At 40.1% G+C, this 19,041-nt stretch overlaps 1 protein-coding gene across 1 annotated transcript in view; it reads left to right on the forward strand.

Moving 5' to 3' along the window:
* The window catches only part of PATJ (PATJ crumbs cell polarity complex component), a 111,973-nt gene that overhangs the window by 78,173 nt on the left and 14,759 nt on the right, over positions 1-19,041 (forward strand). Inside the window, exons 30-39 of the mRNA XM_072419386.1 lie at positions 2,111-2,183; positions 4,307-4,399; positions 6,892-6,963; positions 7,268-7,385; positions 7,468-7,604; positions 8,771-8,854; positions 9,017-9,210; positions 11,764-11,911; positions 12,784-12,870; positions 18,665-18,764. Of these exons, the coding sequence (XP_072275487.1) occupies positions 2,111-2,183; positions 4,307-4,399; positions 6,892-6,963; positions 7,268-7,385; positions 7,468-7,604; positions 8,771-8,854; positions 9,017-9,210; positions 11,764-11,911; positions 12,784-12,870; positions 18,665-18,764 (1,106 nt within the window). The remainder of the gene's footprint in view (positions 1-2,110; positions 2,184-4,306; positions 4,400-6,891; positions 6,964-7,267; positions 7,386-7,467; positions 7,605-8,770; positions 8,855-9,016; positions 9,211-11,763; positions 11,912-12,783; positions 12,871-18,664; positions 18,765-19,041) is intronic.

A 19,041-nucleotide genomic window follows, 5' to 3' on the forward strand; every position in this document is an offset into this window, starting at 1 on the left:
GGGTGTAGGGAATACATGTAGAGAATCAGGGTGCCAGCACATTTCTGTATGCCTGCCAGCTCAGGGGATGTCTGTACTCGTGTTATTTTCTCTAACTAATCTATCGAATTCACACACCACAGCACATGAGATGGATTGCTGGATTTTACATTTGCATTTGCAGAAAAAGAACGAAAGAAAATTAGTATACAATAAGAACTCCCTCAGTGTTATATACGCCTTATTCCTACAATTCATTGATTTTGCAGGACTGTGGCCTGCTCTGGGGTTTCATATTTATTATGTGGCAGCGAGTTTGTGCAGAGGTTTCCGTGCCAGGCACCCCTGGTGTATTGCAGGTTTATTATGTTTTAATAATGCAGTGTGTGATAAGAACCAAACTGATGTCCTGAGACCGCAGAAAAAAAGCAGCCAAACACTAAGCCATGCCAACTTTCTTTCCTAATTCCTCCCCGCTGGAGGCAAATGTATGGACCAAACTATTTTTTGTGTTTTTAGACAATGATGGTGCTCTTCTTAAGCTGCACAATGAAGAAACAATGTTCGTCCAAATCCTGGTATTTCAAAACCTCTTGATTTATGAGCTGCTTTCAGGTTGCAAGGTGAACCAATGCACAGTCTGTTCCAGATATAATTATTCTGGTCCTTGATTCTGGAGGGCATTTTGGGCATGGAGTCCTGATCTGTCCATGTTTTGGCATGTGTGCCGTCCAGTGCATGTGTAATTACAAACAAGCGACTGACATGGAAATTGCACGCCGATACCTTGTGACTCTGGCTTATTGTGATGGGAGAGAAGAAGAATGGTCTGTCTTTTTGCTGTACCTGCTCTTCCATTTGCTAGCATTAAAGTCTTTGCTACGCTCTACTGGCATGCATTTTAAATTCAAGCTTTTCATAATGTCAATTTGTTATATTAAGTTTGTAAATCTTCCTCTACTCAAACTACCAGACGCTGGTGGCGATGCTCGTTCTCCCCATATGTTAAACAAAGATATAGCCCATTCATTGCCTAAAACTGCAGTCCTATGGCTGTGTCCAACTGAAGCTACTGTAGAACAACAGATAGAACTGCCTAACCTTCTGGGCATGACTCCCAGCTTCCTCTATACAACCTTATGGTGTTCTGATTAAGCATCCTGTGCTTTCATTGATTTTCCATATTGAAGACCGCAATCATTATCAATGAACTTCTATTAATTATGAATCTCTAAATTTCCCTGAGGAAACCTATCGGCAAAACGCGTCGGGGTCCGAGACAATTGTATTATGCAAGATCACTAGAAGTGTTTGTAAATATTTACCATTGTGTACACTATTACTTCAAGTACTCTGTACGCTTTTTACTGGATGCTTATTAATTTAATTAAATTGACTTCATTTTATGCCGAAAAAGCCCCACTGTGCATATTTCCTCTTTCCTCCATTTGTAAACCCTAATTTTATGGTCAGAATACTTTGCTTTTCCCTCAGACTCCTGAGCTATGTGTGTAATCTGAGCTTGAGCTATGGAGCTTGCTTTTTTCTTTCTTCAACAAAGCAGATAGGACTAGACTTGTAAACACATGGAATATGTCTTCAATTACGTTTTTACCTGTTGCAATATTTCATATTCATGTGACTAAATATACAAAAACTAAAATAAAAATCATATTAGGAACATCATTTTTAAAATCTGACATTGGGCAGGCCGACCCTTTACACAAAGCAAAGAGAGGACATTATGGGCCTGATTTAAAAGCTCTGCAAGGCTGGAGTTGGTACACTTTCATCAGTGAAGCTGAGTGATCCAGCAAACCTGGAATAAATTTGGTCCAGGATTCAAAGCATTTGCTAGCAAATAGTAAATGACTTTTGAAGAAACCCATTCCAGGTTTGCTGGATCACTGATGAGTGTATCCTCTCCAGCCTTGGAAAGCTTTATCACATCAGGCCCTATATCCCATAGAAACCGATCCGTTCTCCACTTTCACTGTGCAGACTGATGAAAGTGTTGGAATTGTATAGTTACAGCTCTTGGCACCAATCATTCCAGAGAGAAAAGCACACACAGCTGCTGTCATGTTTTTATGTGGACGATAACAAAGATGATTTTATTTTATTTCATCAGGAATCAAGATGCCGCTCGCCAGATGGCCATCAGCCCTTACCCGCTGCCAGCAAGTTCCCAGTTCTCCAATCAGGTGAGCAAGCACGTTTAACTGAAAGCTGGTGCCTTGGCAATCTGTGGGGTTGGTAGGACTGAGCTAAAGTCTGACTGCATCATTTGTGGAGCTTCCCGGAGATGGATAGATTGCAATGCCATTACAGATGCAGGTGAAGTCTGCTGTATTCATGCAAATGAGACCCGTCGACATATCAATCATCAAAGTAGACAATCACTTTGAATAAAAACCTCATTACTGAATACATGCAGTTTACTCAAAATACATTTTTGATGGCTTTCACGCGTTGGTTTGGTTGCTGCATGTTTTCCTAATTGCATTTACTTTGCAGATTTGCTTCCTCCTGTGGTCATCTCTAAATCTGAAAAAGATTGCCATTTAAACTGAACCTGGGGAAAGTAACAAGTTCACTTTTACCAGTTTACATTTATTTTTAAACTCTCTGCTGCTCTGTCACCAGAAGTGAAGAATGTCAGCCATGTGTAAGCTCTGAGACCCATTTCAAACTAACACAGGGCTGGAGACTCTGTAACAGCATTGGGCCAATTACCGTGCAAAATGTATTGAGTTGCATGCTGCACCATACCTGAAAGTATCAGTGTACAGATAATCTGGGGCAGAAAGGTAAAGGCAAGCATTACCTGCTGGAGAGGAGGCATTTACCCGTTTCTTTGAGGTTCATTCCCAAACATTCGCACTGGACAGTACCTACAGAATGAATAGATTGGTTTTCCAGCATAGTATTGTGAGCCCAGGCTGTGGTGGTTCTATTGCCAGGGGGCAGGTCCATGACAGCCTGGGCACATAGGAAATGAGTTGAATGTCACTGATGGTTGTTCCACCCAGCAAAATAGCAGCATCTAGTGGTGAAAAAGAATTATTACAGGAGACAGCTCCAGAGCATTGACACAAACTTAATATCTACTATTGCCTTCTTTTTTTTTCTGGTGTTGTAAGTTGTAATTTTGTATTTTATTTAACTAGCTTTTTAATATTCCAAACTTCCAAAAAAGTCTGTGAATGGCATATACTTTGCACTTTTTTGTTAGCGGTTGTACTATATCACTCCAGAAGAAACATACACCCAGCACAATATTTCCATTCTTCTATTATACTGATTCACAAATACATACAAAAAAAAAAAGAAAAACAGGTTTGACATCTTTCACTTGAACATCTTTGTTTGCTTGTTTGTAGCTGTATCGTTACAAAGAGGCTGGGGGTGAAGGACGAGCCGCACTCCTCTACTGAGCATACAAAAAGATTTGTTTTCTATAGTCACTCACATACTTATAAGCAAGAACACATGCATTTTATTAGACTGCTCCTGGGTGCCATAAAATGATTGTGCAGAAATCTCAGGATTATTTATTTGCTGCCGTGACATTATATTGAAAACAAAAATCTTATATTTTACTTTTATTTTTTATTTTTTTATCGGGCTTGCTGTTGCTGAAACATTTTTCAGCTGTGCCCATTCACATCCTCCATATGTGACAGTGCGTAAATATATAGAGTGGCTTCAGATAGTATTAGTGGCCCAGCCAAAGCCCTGACTTGAACCCTATTGAACATCTGGAAAGACCTGAAAATAGCCGTCCACTGACAATCCCCATCCAACCTGACTGATCTTTAAAGGATTGGTAAAGAACTATTGCAGAAAATACGCCGATCCAGGTGTGCAAAGCTTGTTGCATCATCACAGGCTCAAGGCTGTAATTGCTGCCAAAGACACTTCATCTAAACACCAAGTAAAGGGACTGTTACATAATTATGTAAATTAATATTAAACAGGATTTATATAGCACCAACATATTACGCAGCGCTGTACTTTAAATGGGGGTTGCAAATGACAGACAGATACAGACAGTGACACAGGAGGAGGAGAGGACCCTGACCCGCAGAGCTTACAATCTAGGAAGTGGGGGAAATATCACAGAATAGGAGGGGGATATGGAATGGTGGGAAGTAGTGAGGGTTTAAGAGACAGACAGTGTTACTACTCTGAATTAATAACTTGACTTTTCATGAAGCAGAAAGGTATATTGCTGTTTTTCTTTACAATATGTTTCCTGGACTTTGTATCCGCTTGCTCTCGCCAGTAATTGTTCTCAAAGTCAATGTTGTGATTTCATTTCTAGGAGGTGCCTGCTGTCATTGTATCCAGCAGAGTAGATGATGGCAGTTTGGGGGAACCCCAGAAAAGCTATGCTGACTTGGAGATCAAAACAAGCGTGAGTGTTTCATGAATTTATTGTTCTGGAATTACTATGTTAGTCCATGGGTGAACTTGGAGGAAAAATACTAAACTAAGAAATATATGTATATAAATAAATGTATGTATAGTTTCCAGACTGTTTGGTTTCCCTATTTAGTAAGCAAAAAAAATTGTAAATGGAAAATATTTGATGCAGGATGTTTCTAGAAAGAAGGGATGAAGGGTCATATGGCCACTAATGAGTCTTCACACTTAGGTACATTAATTGTTGGCACAAGTTGTTATTGGCACAGTGCTTTCTGCACTAAAACAAAAATGTTGAAAATGTATATCCCTGCATAATCCCAAAGCAAATACATTTTTAGTAAATGCTGTTTTAGGGACCTCTGTTCTCTTTATTGGTTACACACTTGTTCAAGAATTCAAGTAGGAGCTCTGGTTGCCTAATTCTTCTCTTCATGATGTAATGACCATCATTGGTGGGGAGGAGAACAGATACCACAAACCTCCCAAAGACAACAAATTACATTAAAAAACTGAACTGAGCTAAACCGCGAAATACACAGGAGAAACACATATAGAAGCCAAATTGTGATTTCTGTCCAAGTTCTAAAACTTACACAGTGCTGAAACACAGCACAACCTTGTTTGGCAAGGCACAAGACCTGATTTTTCTCCATGAACTCAGGTCTTACCTTGGCCAAACTGCCCACCCTCTCGCCCATAGACTGGACAATAAAAGAAGATGCAGCAGATTGATAAGGTGTCATTCTACTCCGTCCCAATGTAACAGCCCCTGGTGCCTTAGATACCAGTTTTGGAGCTCCACCACAGTCAGAAGCAGAGTGAATTGCATGCTCCTGCAACCAGGTGTTTCCCTGCACTCCTGTTGGCTAAATTGGTCAATTGGAGAAATAGGGAAAAGTGACTACGTATAGGTGTCACTACTTCTGTCCCAATGTAACAGCCCCATGATCCCGAGATACCAGTAGCCGACCTCCACCACAGTCATAAGCAGAGTGAGTGACATGCTCTTGTACTCCGGAGGACTGAATGAGGTGGCTGGAGAAATCGGAAAACGGAATATGTATAGCAGTGAAGGTGGACATTTAACTGAACCTGTTGTTTTGTCCTGCATGGGTTTCCTAATACACATAGCAAGAATAGATAACAAATTATTTATATATGCAAGTAAACTGAGCTTATGAAACCAAAACCGAATTGTTAATAAGTTATTTTATAAGGCTCTAAACATCCCTATCCATTTAAGCTCTATCTTTGTCTTTGCAATTCTTTTAACAAAACTATCTGTACTCACTAAAAATACATTTTTCTTTTATGTTAGGTAATTATTATAATGTAGCTCAATAAAAAGCTTTCAGATAAAATTCTCCTTAGGGATGAAGCTACACATCTGTGTAGTACAAAAAAGGATTAGACATTTCCAGCACCCCTTGGTGTTACAAATGAGCCCTGCAAAATTGTAGTATAGGTAGCGAGATTGCAGTGTGTTGAGAGGTGCCGTGGGCGGTATTGGGAAAAGCTGATTGCAGCTGCTCCTTGGGGACTTGTAAATGTCATTCAGTGGCTCTTGATAGCAGAAGAATACACACAATTATCCTCTGCGGTTACTGGGGATAAGGGGGCTGATTTAAGCTCGTTTTGACCTATATGGCTGCACAGAACAGGTAAATCTTTATTACAGAAGTCTGGATTTACTGGAAAACTTAATCAGAGCAGAAAAGCTATTCCGCCTTACAGAGAACTGCTCAATATACTAGCAAATGTGTGTTTGTCCCTTTGATAGATAATTGCTACCCAATACAAAGACATTTTTAAAAACTGTGTGCTTCCAACCTTGTAGGAACAGTTCTGGTAAGGCCAATTGATGTTTGAACGTTATTGTGACACAAATCCAGCTCCATATAGACATGGTTTGATGTGGAGGAACGTATTGGAGCTACATTGGGGCTAGCCCCCTAAATTGACCATAGACTGTATTAATGACATATGACTATAGTAGGGATATTAGACTGTGAATATTAATTGTGTATAATAGCCCGGTCCCCCAACCCTACTGAGCCCCTTTGGGATGCATTAGAACACGGATTGTAGGCCAAGTATTCTCGCCTTACCAACACTCTTTTGGTTAAATAAGCCCACAACATTCTTGCAGAGAGATTCCCAAATTTTGTAGGAAGCCTTATTAGAAGATTGGAGGCAATTTCATCCACATGAGATGGGGTCGGGTGGGGGGGGGACTCCAAACTTAATGTCCATGGATTTGAAATGGGAGGTCCAACAAGCTTCTATTAGTTTAATGGTCCAAAAGCCTCTGGTCATATATTGTGTGTAGATTTAGAATTGCCTGCATATATAAATTGTAAATTGAAAGGATTATTTAGGTGGGTTGTCCCACTACTTGTCAGGTTTAGGGTGACTTGTCATTATACTGTTTTTTGTTTTTCTCCAAAATAAAATAGAATGTTTTGTTTTTTTTCCCCAAAGGAAAGTAAAGTAAAGTTCAGCGACCAGACCCTGGAGGCAGCGGAGGAGAGGAATGTGCTGGATCAGGATAGGGTCTGTACCCATTATCTAAGGTGGCTCAAATAATAAATGGCTAAGCTACATGTTTTGTGGATTCTTACATAACGGCCATCCATGGCAACATAAAAGCAAAAAACAGATCATTTTCAGATCACTTTCACTTGATCACTTTTAGAATTTGCTGCCCGAACCAGATGCCTCCTAAGGCCAAGTCAGGTTCTTCATTAAAATGGGCAGGTTTTGGTTTAACCTGTAGGGCCATTTTGGATGTTATAGATATAAGCCTTTGAAAAATAAAATTTTTATTTATATTTTTCTTTTTTCCACATGTGTACAGCTCGTCAGCAAGCTGAAACAACCTAAAACCAGCCCCAAGATACCATACAGTGCCCAGGATATACCGCTATCCCTAGCGCCAACCTACATTATTCAGGATTCGGAAATCACCAACCAGAGTAAGAGGACAAGAGAAGCTAAATTGCCCATCGTGAATTTGGTATCTTCCACTTTTCCTAACTCTTCCCTTTTGGTCTTTAGGGAACATTCCATCTCCATCAGTGCATTTTGACCCGGCAACATGTCCAATTATCCCAGGGCAGGAAATGACGATTGAGATCTCCAAAGGTCGATCGGGCCTTGGACTTAGTATTGTAGGAGGGAAAGACACTCCGCTGGTAAGAGCTTCGCCATGGTCACGCCGATGCTATGATACAATCTATTTTAGAAAAAAAAGACAGAAGTGGGTGCAAGAGCAAAATAGGGGGAGCCTAAATGGCAGTCGTAAGAATTTATGGAGAGAACCAATTGCCAAATGTAGGTTTTCTTTTTCCTGACCTTTTGCATTTTGGCTGGGGATCTATAGGTGAAGGAAAGCCACCACTGCATAAAAAGTAGGCTGGTTTTACCTGCAAAAAAACTGTATTTCTGTTCCTGGGATTCAGATAGCCAGGTTTCTAATACAAAGGGCAGCACAATGGCTCAGTGGTTAGCATTCTGGCCTTTGCAGTCCCAGGTTCGAATATCGGCCAGGACACTATCTGCATGGAGTTTGCAGGTTCTCCCTGTGTTTGTGTGGGTTTCCTCTGGGTACTCTGGTTTTCTCCCACATTCCAAAAACATGCAGCAAAGTTAATTGGCTTCCCCCCAAAATTGTCCTTAGACTGTATTAAAGACTTATGGCTATGGTAGGGACATTAAACTGTGAGGGACCGTTAGTGACATAACTATTGACTTTGTACAGCGCTGCATAATATGTTAGCGCTATATAGTTACTGTGTAATAATAATAAAAAGGAGAGTATGCCCCTCCATGTGGTTGTGTGTCTATTCTGATCTTTCCTCCAATCAGGATGACAACATATCTGCAACAACTTCAAGAAAGTTGATGCTGTTGGTTGGAGGTCCCCCAGCTCACTGGTCACAGATAATGAACTTTATATAATCTCATGCAATATTTAATCTCCAGATAATTTTGTGAAGCAGTAAAGCACCTCATCAAATGGCTCCTATTCTGCTTGTCTTCAGTATACGCCTCATTGAAAATGCTATTACCATCTGGTAGCTAGCAGTATTTTAAGGAGCCATAACCCAGTTAATAATTTTTTTTACTTCACGCCTGCAAAAATCTGACCAGTAAAAGATGTTTCCTAAAGACATTGTGATTTCCTTTGTGTATTTGTTGTGACATTGGCCAGCTTTGGGAACATTCAGGTTTTGTTGTACAACGGATAAAAGTTTCTCTAATACATTTCTCATTTATTAATTTTCTTTTTTTTTATAGATTCAGAGACTATGTTATGATAACGTTGTGAACTTCTTGTGTGGCTTTGTGTGTTTTGCAGGAGGCGGTGGTAATACATGAAGTATATGAGGAAGGAGCTGCAGCTAGAGATGGGAGACTCTGGGCAGGCGATCAGATTCTGGAAGTAAGTAGGACAAATAAACTATTAATGAATAATGTTATTTCTTATGGCTGACGTATGGTTTTTACCCCAGATGATGAAATTCTGTGATATGATTCTGTAATTTACCCAGAATACACCAGCTGAACAGAAGGATTCAGGTTAACCGCCATGTTGTTTTCTCAGGTCAACGGGGTGGATCTTCGGAGGGCCTCCCATGAGGATGCCATCACAGCGCTCCGTCAGACACCACAAAGGGTGCAGCTGGTGGTGTTTCGGGATGAAGCGCAGTACAGGGATGAAGAGAATCTGGATATATTCCATGTGGAGCTGCAAAAGAAAAGTGGACGTGGTCTTGGGTTAAGCATCGTGGGGAAAAGGTACGGTGGGCCCTATGGATATAGATATGTGGCTGCAACCATGGTCACTTCCGAGCGGATTTTAAATACAGCCGTTATATAAAATTATATATATATATATATATATATATATATATATATATAAATTTTTTTTTGTAACAAGTATACAATACGCTGTATTGTATTAAACTGTACAACAAAGTCAAATATAATATAAAGCTTTGAAAAGCATACAAAGCACCAACCTTCACAAAGCGTTAGCTTTTCATTGACATTGCATTAGCTGAGCCTACTGCCTTTTATCAGAATTGTGGGAAGCCATGATTGGGTTGTAGGAAGAAAATACTCAAATGTAACCTCTCTAGCCGGTTTACTGCCTTTCCCCTTCCAAAGCACTCACTCACTAATCACAATCAGACTTGCTTGAAAACTGAAATTTAAACCTGATTAGTCAGAAAGCAGAATAAGAAAGCTGCACAGGCATCAGGAAACAGACCCGACAACTACCTATAGGGGGAGCTCTCTGGAATCTGCTATAGTAGAATCCAGTGGACACGGGTTTCAGAAGATTAATACAGACACAATATTCCAGATATTTGCATGTCATCAGAAATCACACATACCATAGCAATAGATTGCCAGAGATGAAGCAATCTACCACCCACGCATTTGATGGATTACCAGACTTCTGTCTGTGATTTGCAGTCAGTAAATTTAAGCTTTTTTGGGATACCATTGGACATTTCCACCAGGTTTTGTTGGAACAATTCCAAACCCATCTTTTCTGTCTTTAATTATTTTCTAATTTTCATAAAAATAGAATCAGAAAATCAATCACTCCACCACGTTGCCTTATATATGGCCAGCTTTATTGGATGTCCTTACAATCCACAGGTTTCATATCTTAACCCACCAAGAACCAAGTTCCTGTTAACAGATTTCCAGCACCAGCCAACATTTTCTCATGCCAACCCCACGTATAGCTGTGCTGTTGGGACTATCAATAGATTTTCTTGGCAAGATACAGTTGTAGATTGGCAGACCGTCACTTCTCGCAGGAAACGGAGACAAGGGTCAAATTTGTTGGATACATTTACTAGCTTGTCTTTTCTTTGTAAGAGGCAACAGCTGGAGAAAACCCACACTAAGCAGAATGTGCAGACTCCTTGCAGATTGTGTACACCTGCTGGTATAATGCTAACCAGCTGGCCTCTTTACAGGCCCTAATCGAATGTATGCAATTACCCGGTATATCTGAACATACAATAGCTGCCGGGATGAAAAGATGTGTTTGTGTCTGTCTACACACATCTGTACGTATGAAAAAATAATCACCTTCAGGCTTGCTTCAAAACTTTGAATCAGATTGGTCAGAAAGCAGAACAATGAAGCTGCACAGGTACAGGAATTAGGAAGCAGGCCCACCAACTGCACATAGGGGGAGCTCTCTGGAATCTGCTATAGTAGAATCCAGTGGTTTCATAAGTTTGGCATAGACACAATGTTCTGTAATGCAGAAGATATTTAGGAATGCACTGGGGGAGTTATGGTTTCTTAGTTTTGCAATGTAGTAACAACTATAGTAAAGGACACAGGGCCTATGTTTTTCTCTGAAAATTAAGATGAGTAAATTTACTTAAAAGTTAACTAGAAGTGGATTATATACTTAATTTTACTTGAAAGGTAGGTTTTAAATAGACATGAGCAAATGTACAGATATATTGGTTTATTAGCAGATGTCATGCTCAATTTGTCCACTAGGTGGTGCCATTTTCATTTCCATGCATATTAAATACAAGTTTAATTCTTCCCAAAGGAAAACAAACACAGCACCATCTGGAGGGCAAATTGAGAATGACGCCTGATAATAAACCAACATAACTGTTCCCATGTCTTCTAAACAACTTTCAAGTAGATTTTAAGTACATTCGATTCTAGTTAGTACATTCCCTCTTCTCCATTCACAAAGAACTAGCATTCATGTTAAATGAATACCTATGAAAATTGTTTATAAATATGCCCCATAGTCTCCATCAGAAGTCTATATGGCAGGGTGGCAACTCAAGAAAGCAATTAGCAAACTTGGAGAGTGTGTGGTCATCTTACAGGAAGTGCCTGAACAAAGGCATTCATCACCAGGATTTTACTGGTTTAAATAATATTGTCCTCTCCTCCTGTATCACTGTATTAGTCTGTCATTTGCAACCCCTATTTAATGTACAGCGCTGCGTAAAATGTTGGTGCTATATAAATCCTGTTTATTATTATTAATAATAATAATAATAATAATAATAAAAAATTACTTTTGAAATACCATGTTGAAGCTTAGATGAGATTTCAAAAATTGGATTTATTTACTTTCAGATCCTTGCCCAAGCCCAGTCAGTAAATTCGTACTGATCCGTTTCTCTGTGATTTTAGCACTCCCTGGCTGCTCTTCTGCAGGACTGTCACGGTCATTGTCCTCACTATTATGGAGCAGATGACGGGATTTGTGCACGGTGGGGAGGGTAGCGGTTTGATTGATGCGCTGAGTAACTTCCTGCTTAACACAAAGTGTAATTCATCTTCCAGGACCGGCAGCGGAGTCTTCATATCTGACATCGTGAAAGGGGGGGCTGCCGACTATGATGGAAGATTAATGCAGGGGGATCAGATTCTGTCCGTCAATGGCGAGGACATGCGCAATGCCTCCCAGGAAGTGGTGGCCACCGTATTGAAGGTGAGAGCCGCATGGTGCTGAGGATGCGGCATTTACATGTACCCAATAAATAAGAGTAAAAAGCTCTATCTGTAATCATGGTGCCTTCTACTCCTGGAAATGATAGGGCTTTCACCGCATTTCGTATTGTATCTTAATGTATTTGGATACAAATTATTTTTGTCAGGAAACCTGTAAATGTGTTAAAAGATGAACACAAACTTGAAATAGATATAACGTAAAAGCCACATAGTACATAAATCCACTTTATGTGCACTAAATGCCTTTGCCAACCCAGATCTGTGCTGTACATAATCTGTGCAGAGAGCAGAACAGTGGGAGGAGCTTGATAGGCCCCACCTAATACAGGAAGGGGCGGATACATGACCAAACTCTGTGCACAAGTAGAGAGAGCTCAATGACTGGTCTTTATTACAGGAAATTCTTGTATATAGGCAAAGTTTCACACTGGATTGGTGCACAAGAAATACACAAACCAAATTAAAATACACACAGGTCTGTTGTATTTAGATAATGATTGCATATCCCGGAGTTTAGCTTTAAGTTGTGTGTCTGAAGTTGCCTCTTAAACACAGATTTACCATCCCGTCATCCGTGTGTCGTTGTAAATCCCCCATGGAGAGATCCCATTGTGCCCATAGCCCACGTTGATTAAACTTCTCGTATTTTATGCACGTTTTACCGGGACGCAGCCATTTGTTATTTGTAAAGCTTTTTTGCTCTCCCTGGGATCCGGCATCACAGGCTATCATTTTGTTTTCTAAGCCCGAGTGTGTCGGGATCCCAGTTTGTGGTATATTAGGATGTTATGTTCGGTAATGCCCGACTTCCCCGTCGCTCTGATCTTCAATAGACTTGTATTTTCTCTTCAGTGTGCTCAAGGACTCGTTCATCTGGAGATTGGAAGGCTGAGAGTCGGCTCTTGGCTGTCATCCAGGCAATCTTACCCGAGCAGTCAGGTATGTGTTTTCTGCTTATGGTTAACATAGAACGAGGTTTTATTTACAGCCCCCGCTGTGCTGCACGTTCTGCAGCTGCTATTCTGCACAGATTTTATTATTACAAATCTGCAAGATGTAGACCTGGCTGTCATTAATGGCCCAGAGCCAACAAACAGTAATGGGCATGCTAAAGTAGTTTCTCTTATGTCCTGATACATGAAATATATCTTGAGACCACTTTAGCATTGTCATAGCTTTTACATTTCTCAGGTCCATTGCAGTTTGCAGGATATCGAACCCAAAGCAATGGTATATAGTGCAGCTGGCCAATCCTTATATGTGGGGGCTGCGTTTGTTTTATATTGAAAGTAAACTATGCACAAAAGGAAATCCCCTTAAAGGTAATACATATATCAAACAATGACATATTCCTAAACAATCAGAGGAAAATAATGGTCTCACTTACCATAAGTGGACCCAGGCAGGAAATTACTGGCATACCCATATCAAAAGAATAAAAATTCCATTTTATTTCAAACTTGTACTTATAAAAACATAATGTCAGCATATACACCATACAGTCAATAAAAAGACCATCACATGGCTTTACCTCACAATTTGCACACATATGCAAAAAAAAAAAACAATTTAATAAAAATAAAAACTGTTTATATAATAAAAAATTTAATTTCTGCAATCCGACACATTTCGCGGCAGCAGCCACTTTTTCAGGGGATTTAATAGCAGAACAACAAAGCAAACAAACAGATATTCAAAGCACTAAGGTGATGTTAAAATCCAGGTCAGCCCTACACTGCATGCAAGGCGGGTATTATGGGGAACACTGGATTAGTGTCATTGGTATCAATCAGGTAAAGGTAATGTCTCCAAAACTTCACCAGTACTCCTCCTGGGTCAGTAAATGAAAGGTTGTTTGATATGCACACTTTGGCTTGGTCGCACCATCCACCCAGCAAACAAGCAAGCCATTTTTCAAGCATATACAGAAAACAATCCCACCAGAAGTACTGCGTCCTTGTCACTTCTGCAGCAATAAAGATGGAACAGAGCCCCCCCCCCCCCAAAAAAAAACAAAAAAAAACAAACTTTTGCATTGTATAAAAGGCATAGCCACTCTTATATATAATGTTAAAAAGTGGTGATAAAGATGAAAAAAAGTTAGGGGTCCACCCCAAAAATTGTAAAAAAAATTTTTTTTACATTATATTGTGTGATACTTCCCCCATCTCCTAGATTGTAAGCTCTTCTGGGCAGGGTCCTCTCCTCCCCCTTTGTCACTGTCTGTATCTCTGTCATTTGCAACCCCTATTTAATGTACGGAGCTGCGTAATATGTTGGCGCTATATAAATCCTGTTTATTATTATTAATATTATTAATAATAATAATTATATATATATATTTACATGATATAAAAAGCAATAGCCACCCTTATATATTATTTGAAAAATGTGGTTATAGGTCGGCTTTAAGGAAGCACATTCATTATAAATAACCACAAATTGGCCCTGTCTGACCCCCTTTATCTACCACAGTGCAATGCATGCCAAGAGTTGCCTGCTACTTCTTCAGTGCTTAGAGGTGGCATGGACATCCACAATATGGTGAAATTTGGGGCCCTGAAGTGATTTCTTTTTTCCTGTGAGGGAAAATCCCAAAATGAAATAAATTTACACAACTTTTACTGTAGCCAGTATTGGGGCTGGATTATTTTCCAGCAGTATTGATTGGATTAGAGATCTGGATGATGTAGATTAATTTTTTTATTTAATGATTTACAGTTTGCACATTTTATTAAAATTTTACATTGCTTTGAATTTTAATGTACAGCACTGCATAGTATGTTGGTGCTATATAAAAATGTTTATTAAATAGGGGTTGGAAATGACAGATGGATACGAAGAGTGACACAGGAGGAGGGGAGGACCCCGCCCCAAAGAGATTACAATCTAAGAGATATATATTAATAAAATAATTTCTCCTGTAAGTATTGTGAGGCTGAAATATAATTTCTCTGGCATCACTGTATTGTGAGCTCCTTGCTGCTCTCTTGGTGGCCATTGATCATCATTCATATGAGTTGGAGGTGCTGCATCTGACTGATATTGATCCTTCGCAGAAGCAGCACAATACTCTATTATCCCTAGGAAGATCTATTGAAGGGCTGCGATAGTAAAGTTCATCAGAGGAGCTCTCCCGACTCGCCATCCGTATGCAGCACTAATTGCAATCAATTGCATAAATTCTCTCAACGTGTAGAATTTGGGTCAATACAGCCACCAACATTCTGCTGCCTTCCTGAGTACCAGCGCTGCAAGGAGATTATTACAGCCCTTTTATCTGTATTAGATCTGGTCATATAATGGCAGATATTTCATAAACAAGCTAACATTTGGAAAAAAGTAAGCTTTTGTATTTCTCACACTCAAGCCATGAAGGATGAGAACATCTATCAGCTTTTGATGCTATGTCCCCACTTACTGTCCTAGTCACATGAAAATATCTTTCTAAGCCCACAACACACATTACTTTTTGCCAGTACAATCTCTACCCACCACTACATAGTGCCCGGCCTCCCTGATTAGGTCCCTTAGGTAAACCAGAAGTCGATTGTAAAGTCAGATTCCAATGTATGGGTTCGGCATTATTTAGGCAAATGTAACAAAAGGTCTGTTTCATAAAGTGGGGAGAGAATATCTTTCAGTTATATTTATTTCTCATCACTGCTTCCTGTATTGGTGACACCTGCACCTGTATTGTCCTGGTGTCACAGGACACACTGTACTAAAGGCTCAACGATGATTCTGATTGGTTGGAATTGGGCTGCAATGTTTTTATTTGTGGCATTATTTCAAAGCCCAATTGATTTTTTTTTTATATATAAAAGAAGTCACAGACCCTGCATATTGTACAGAAAGCTGTAATATGATAGAAGGTAAATTGCACCCCAATGCCAAACTCATTCAAACTCTTCTATGTAATTTAGCTGCAGAGAGAAAATCCTCTCTGTATCACTTTGATACGCCTCCCTTCACAACAAAGACACAGAATCAGAATTGTCCAAATTTCTCTTCTGTTTGGAAGGCTCGAGTAGTGCGTGGGGGTTTCGGAGTGCTGCAGAGAGGCTGCTTCTTCCATATAGATCACAGCGGTCCTCTCTGCAGCTGCCTTACTGAGGACAGGATTTGGGTTTGAACTGGTGCTAGGAAGCTATTGAACTACATTCAATGGTAAGGCAATTACATGTAGGCTTTCTGCACAGAATTTAAGTAACTATTAGCTGATTCTACTAATGCTACTAGGGGTGGGGATATGTATATCTGGAATAACCAATATCACTTTCTATGAGCCCAGGATGCCAAGGACATGCTCTCTTCTCATCCAGGAAGCAGCATCAAGTAGCTCTAGATTTACAGGTGGACGATGCAAAAATCAGTGTCTGTCACTACATGAGCATCATTTTCTGCACCAGCAAGGGCCACCCACTAATGCTGCAGGAAGAATCGGTAGTGGACCCAAGGGGGTCATGTGACCATAGCGAATCCCTCTCCTAAAATACTTTGTACACACAAAAGGAGGGGAGTATTATGTAGGGGCGATGCTCCTGAATTGTAGTTGGCCTTTAATTTTACCAAAATTCTGTATAGATTGCTGCAAACTAATGTAAGTGTATATTAAAATGGTGTTTATGCAAAAAATAGCTGGGATTTTATTTAGGAGTGGTAAGACAGAGACCCTCCATCAAACTTGTATAGGTTTCTGTATCCTGGAGATACAACGCATGTGAACTGCTAGAACAATCCCTTCTTATAACAATTGGACTTGGCATCTAGAATGAATGAGAGGAGGATGTTTGTGTGCCTTATAAGAAGCTCCCATTACCCTTTTCATGGAAGATCTCCAAGCTGTGCTATGATCAGAAGGAAATGTCAGCAAACCTTAGAATAAGAAACCAAGAGAAGCGGAAAGCAGAAATAAGCTATAAAAGTATTTTATAAAGGCTGCGGTCAGACAAATCCTCTCCAGAGAAAACTCACAGACAACAATGCACCTTCACTCTTTATGACTGGGCGTTCAGCAAGCGTGCAATGCTGAAAGTTAGGCAAAAGAAAAGCCGATCACTAAAATCTGAATCAAAGGAAACATATTCATTGCAGTTCAAAAGTCATTTTTAATACCTTTTAAATATGCAAATTTCATTCATATACCTGGTAATCTTTCCATAATGCCACTTCCTGTATTGGGGTGACAACACTCTGCCCCCCAATCGTGTTATTATGCACCCGGACTACTTGCTGAAATCACACAAATGCTAAACGTGCTTAATAATCATGCTGACAGCCTTAGAGGGTCCTTTGTGTTAGCAAGTGTTTGGGTGCAATGGTTAGGTTCCTCATATATGGACTTTTTGGGGGTAGTGTTGGGCAGTGAAGTCCATTTGGGGACATTGTCACAAACTGTGGTTGGGCAGCATGGTGGCTTAGTGGTTAGCACTCTGGCCTTTGCAGCGCTAGGTCCCAGGTTTGAATCTCGGCCAGAACACCATCTGCATGGAGTTTGCTGGTTCTGCCTGTTAAGTTAACATGCAGTTAGGTTAATTGGCTTCCCCCACAAAATTGCCCTTATACTATTTTACGAACTTATGACTATGGTAGGGACGTTAGATTGTGAGCTCCTTTGAGGGACAGCTAGTGACATGACTATGGACTATGTACAGAGCTGCATGATATGTGGGCACTATATAAATACTGTGTTATAATATTAAAGCAGTTGTGAGGTTTACAAAGCTCTGCCTTACACTACAGCCCCATCTGGCAGGACAGGAGACCTGATTTTCTTTGCTGCAATTAGGTTACACATATGCTAACTTTACAACTTGAGATGTTTGCTTGATCGGCCTAGTGATCTATATTTTAATGACAGAATTGATCAAGGAATCTTCATGATTTACACTACTCAATATCAAACCGATTGCTGCAGAAATCTGTACAATAAAAAATGGTGGAAATACCCAGGGCTAACTTTGCTCAGGTTGATGGGCTATGGGAAAAGCCATCACCTGCTGCTCCTGCCCTCACTTGCAGAAAGGTATTGTCCAAAAGATGATCAAGCAGTCAAACAGTATTCATTGTTTTTAATGTCTGATTCATTCTAAAGTTGCATACTGTAAGTCTATCAATATGGGTCTCGTCCCTCCACCAGTGACTGGAAAGGAGAAGCAGCAGACTGATAAGTTTATGCTTGTCTCTCTGCTCTCTCCTTCCTCTAGCAAATTTCTTTTTAGCACATGAGCACTGCAGCTTAACTGATTGGCTCCTTGTGCTGATTCTGCTTCAGCTGTGTATAAGATGCAAGGAGCTGATACCAAATGAACTCCTGGTATTTCCACTTCTTGTATTGATGTGTAACAATGAACACAGAGCCGCAATAATTTGTACCTGGAACTCTGCTTTAAACTTCAATTCATTCCAATATAACCTCAAACTCTATTTTTTATGACTTCCCTCATAAATGTTGGCAGCTACAACGTGTTAATTGTTTGCAGTGTGTAGGCGTTAAAAAAAAAAAAATTAAATTCCTTTCAAATAGAATTGGGCTTCTGACAGGTAAAATGAGAAAAGTTGCGAGCTTGGCACTCGCTTGTCACGTTTTTTTCACCAAGCCAAACAAAGCTATCGGACCTGGGAATTCAGTCCAATAATCACACCGCCGTCCTGTAATTAAATTGTAATGAAACGAATGAAGTCTTTAGAACGAAGGAGAATTTAATTACCTTGCAAATCTTTGTTCCAGGTCAGCCAGAACAGCTCTCACAGCACTCCGCCGGCCTCGTATGCCTCTGCCATCTCCAGCTCAAAGAGATCCTCGGCACCGTCCTCTCAGAGGAACTCTGGTAAGATTCTCTGATTTGTGTGATGGCTGCAAACTGAAACACTTACAACCTGGTTCCTGTATAATGACAATCGCCCCCCCAACCTACCTTGGTGTGTGTTAGAATGTTATAGTCCAATCACTAGAAGAGATGAGACTGAAGAAATGCTTCACCTGGGCTGCAGCAGAGTGATAACATCATCTCAGCCTAGGCAAAGTCACTGATTGGAGCTCAACAATTGATGTTTAAACAAAAAAAAAAAAAGTTGAGGGACTGCTGCCCAGAAACAAAATGCTTT

Source organism: Pyxicephalus adspersus, chromosome 8 (genome assembly GCF_032062135.1).
Source record: "Pyxicephalus adspersus chromosome 8, UCB_Pads_2.0, whole genome shotgun sequence".
Classification (NCBI taxonomy): Eukaryota; Metazoa; Chordata; class Amphibia; order Anura; family Pyxicephalidae; genus Pyxicephalus; species Pyxicephalus adspersus.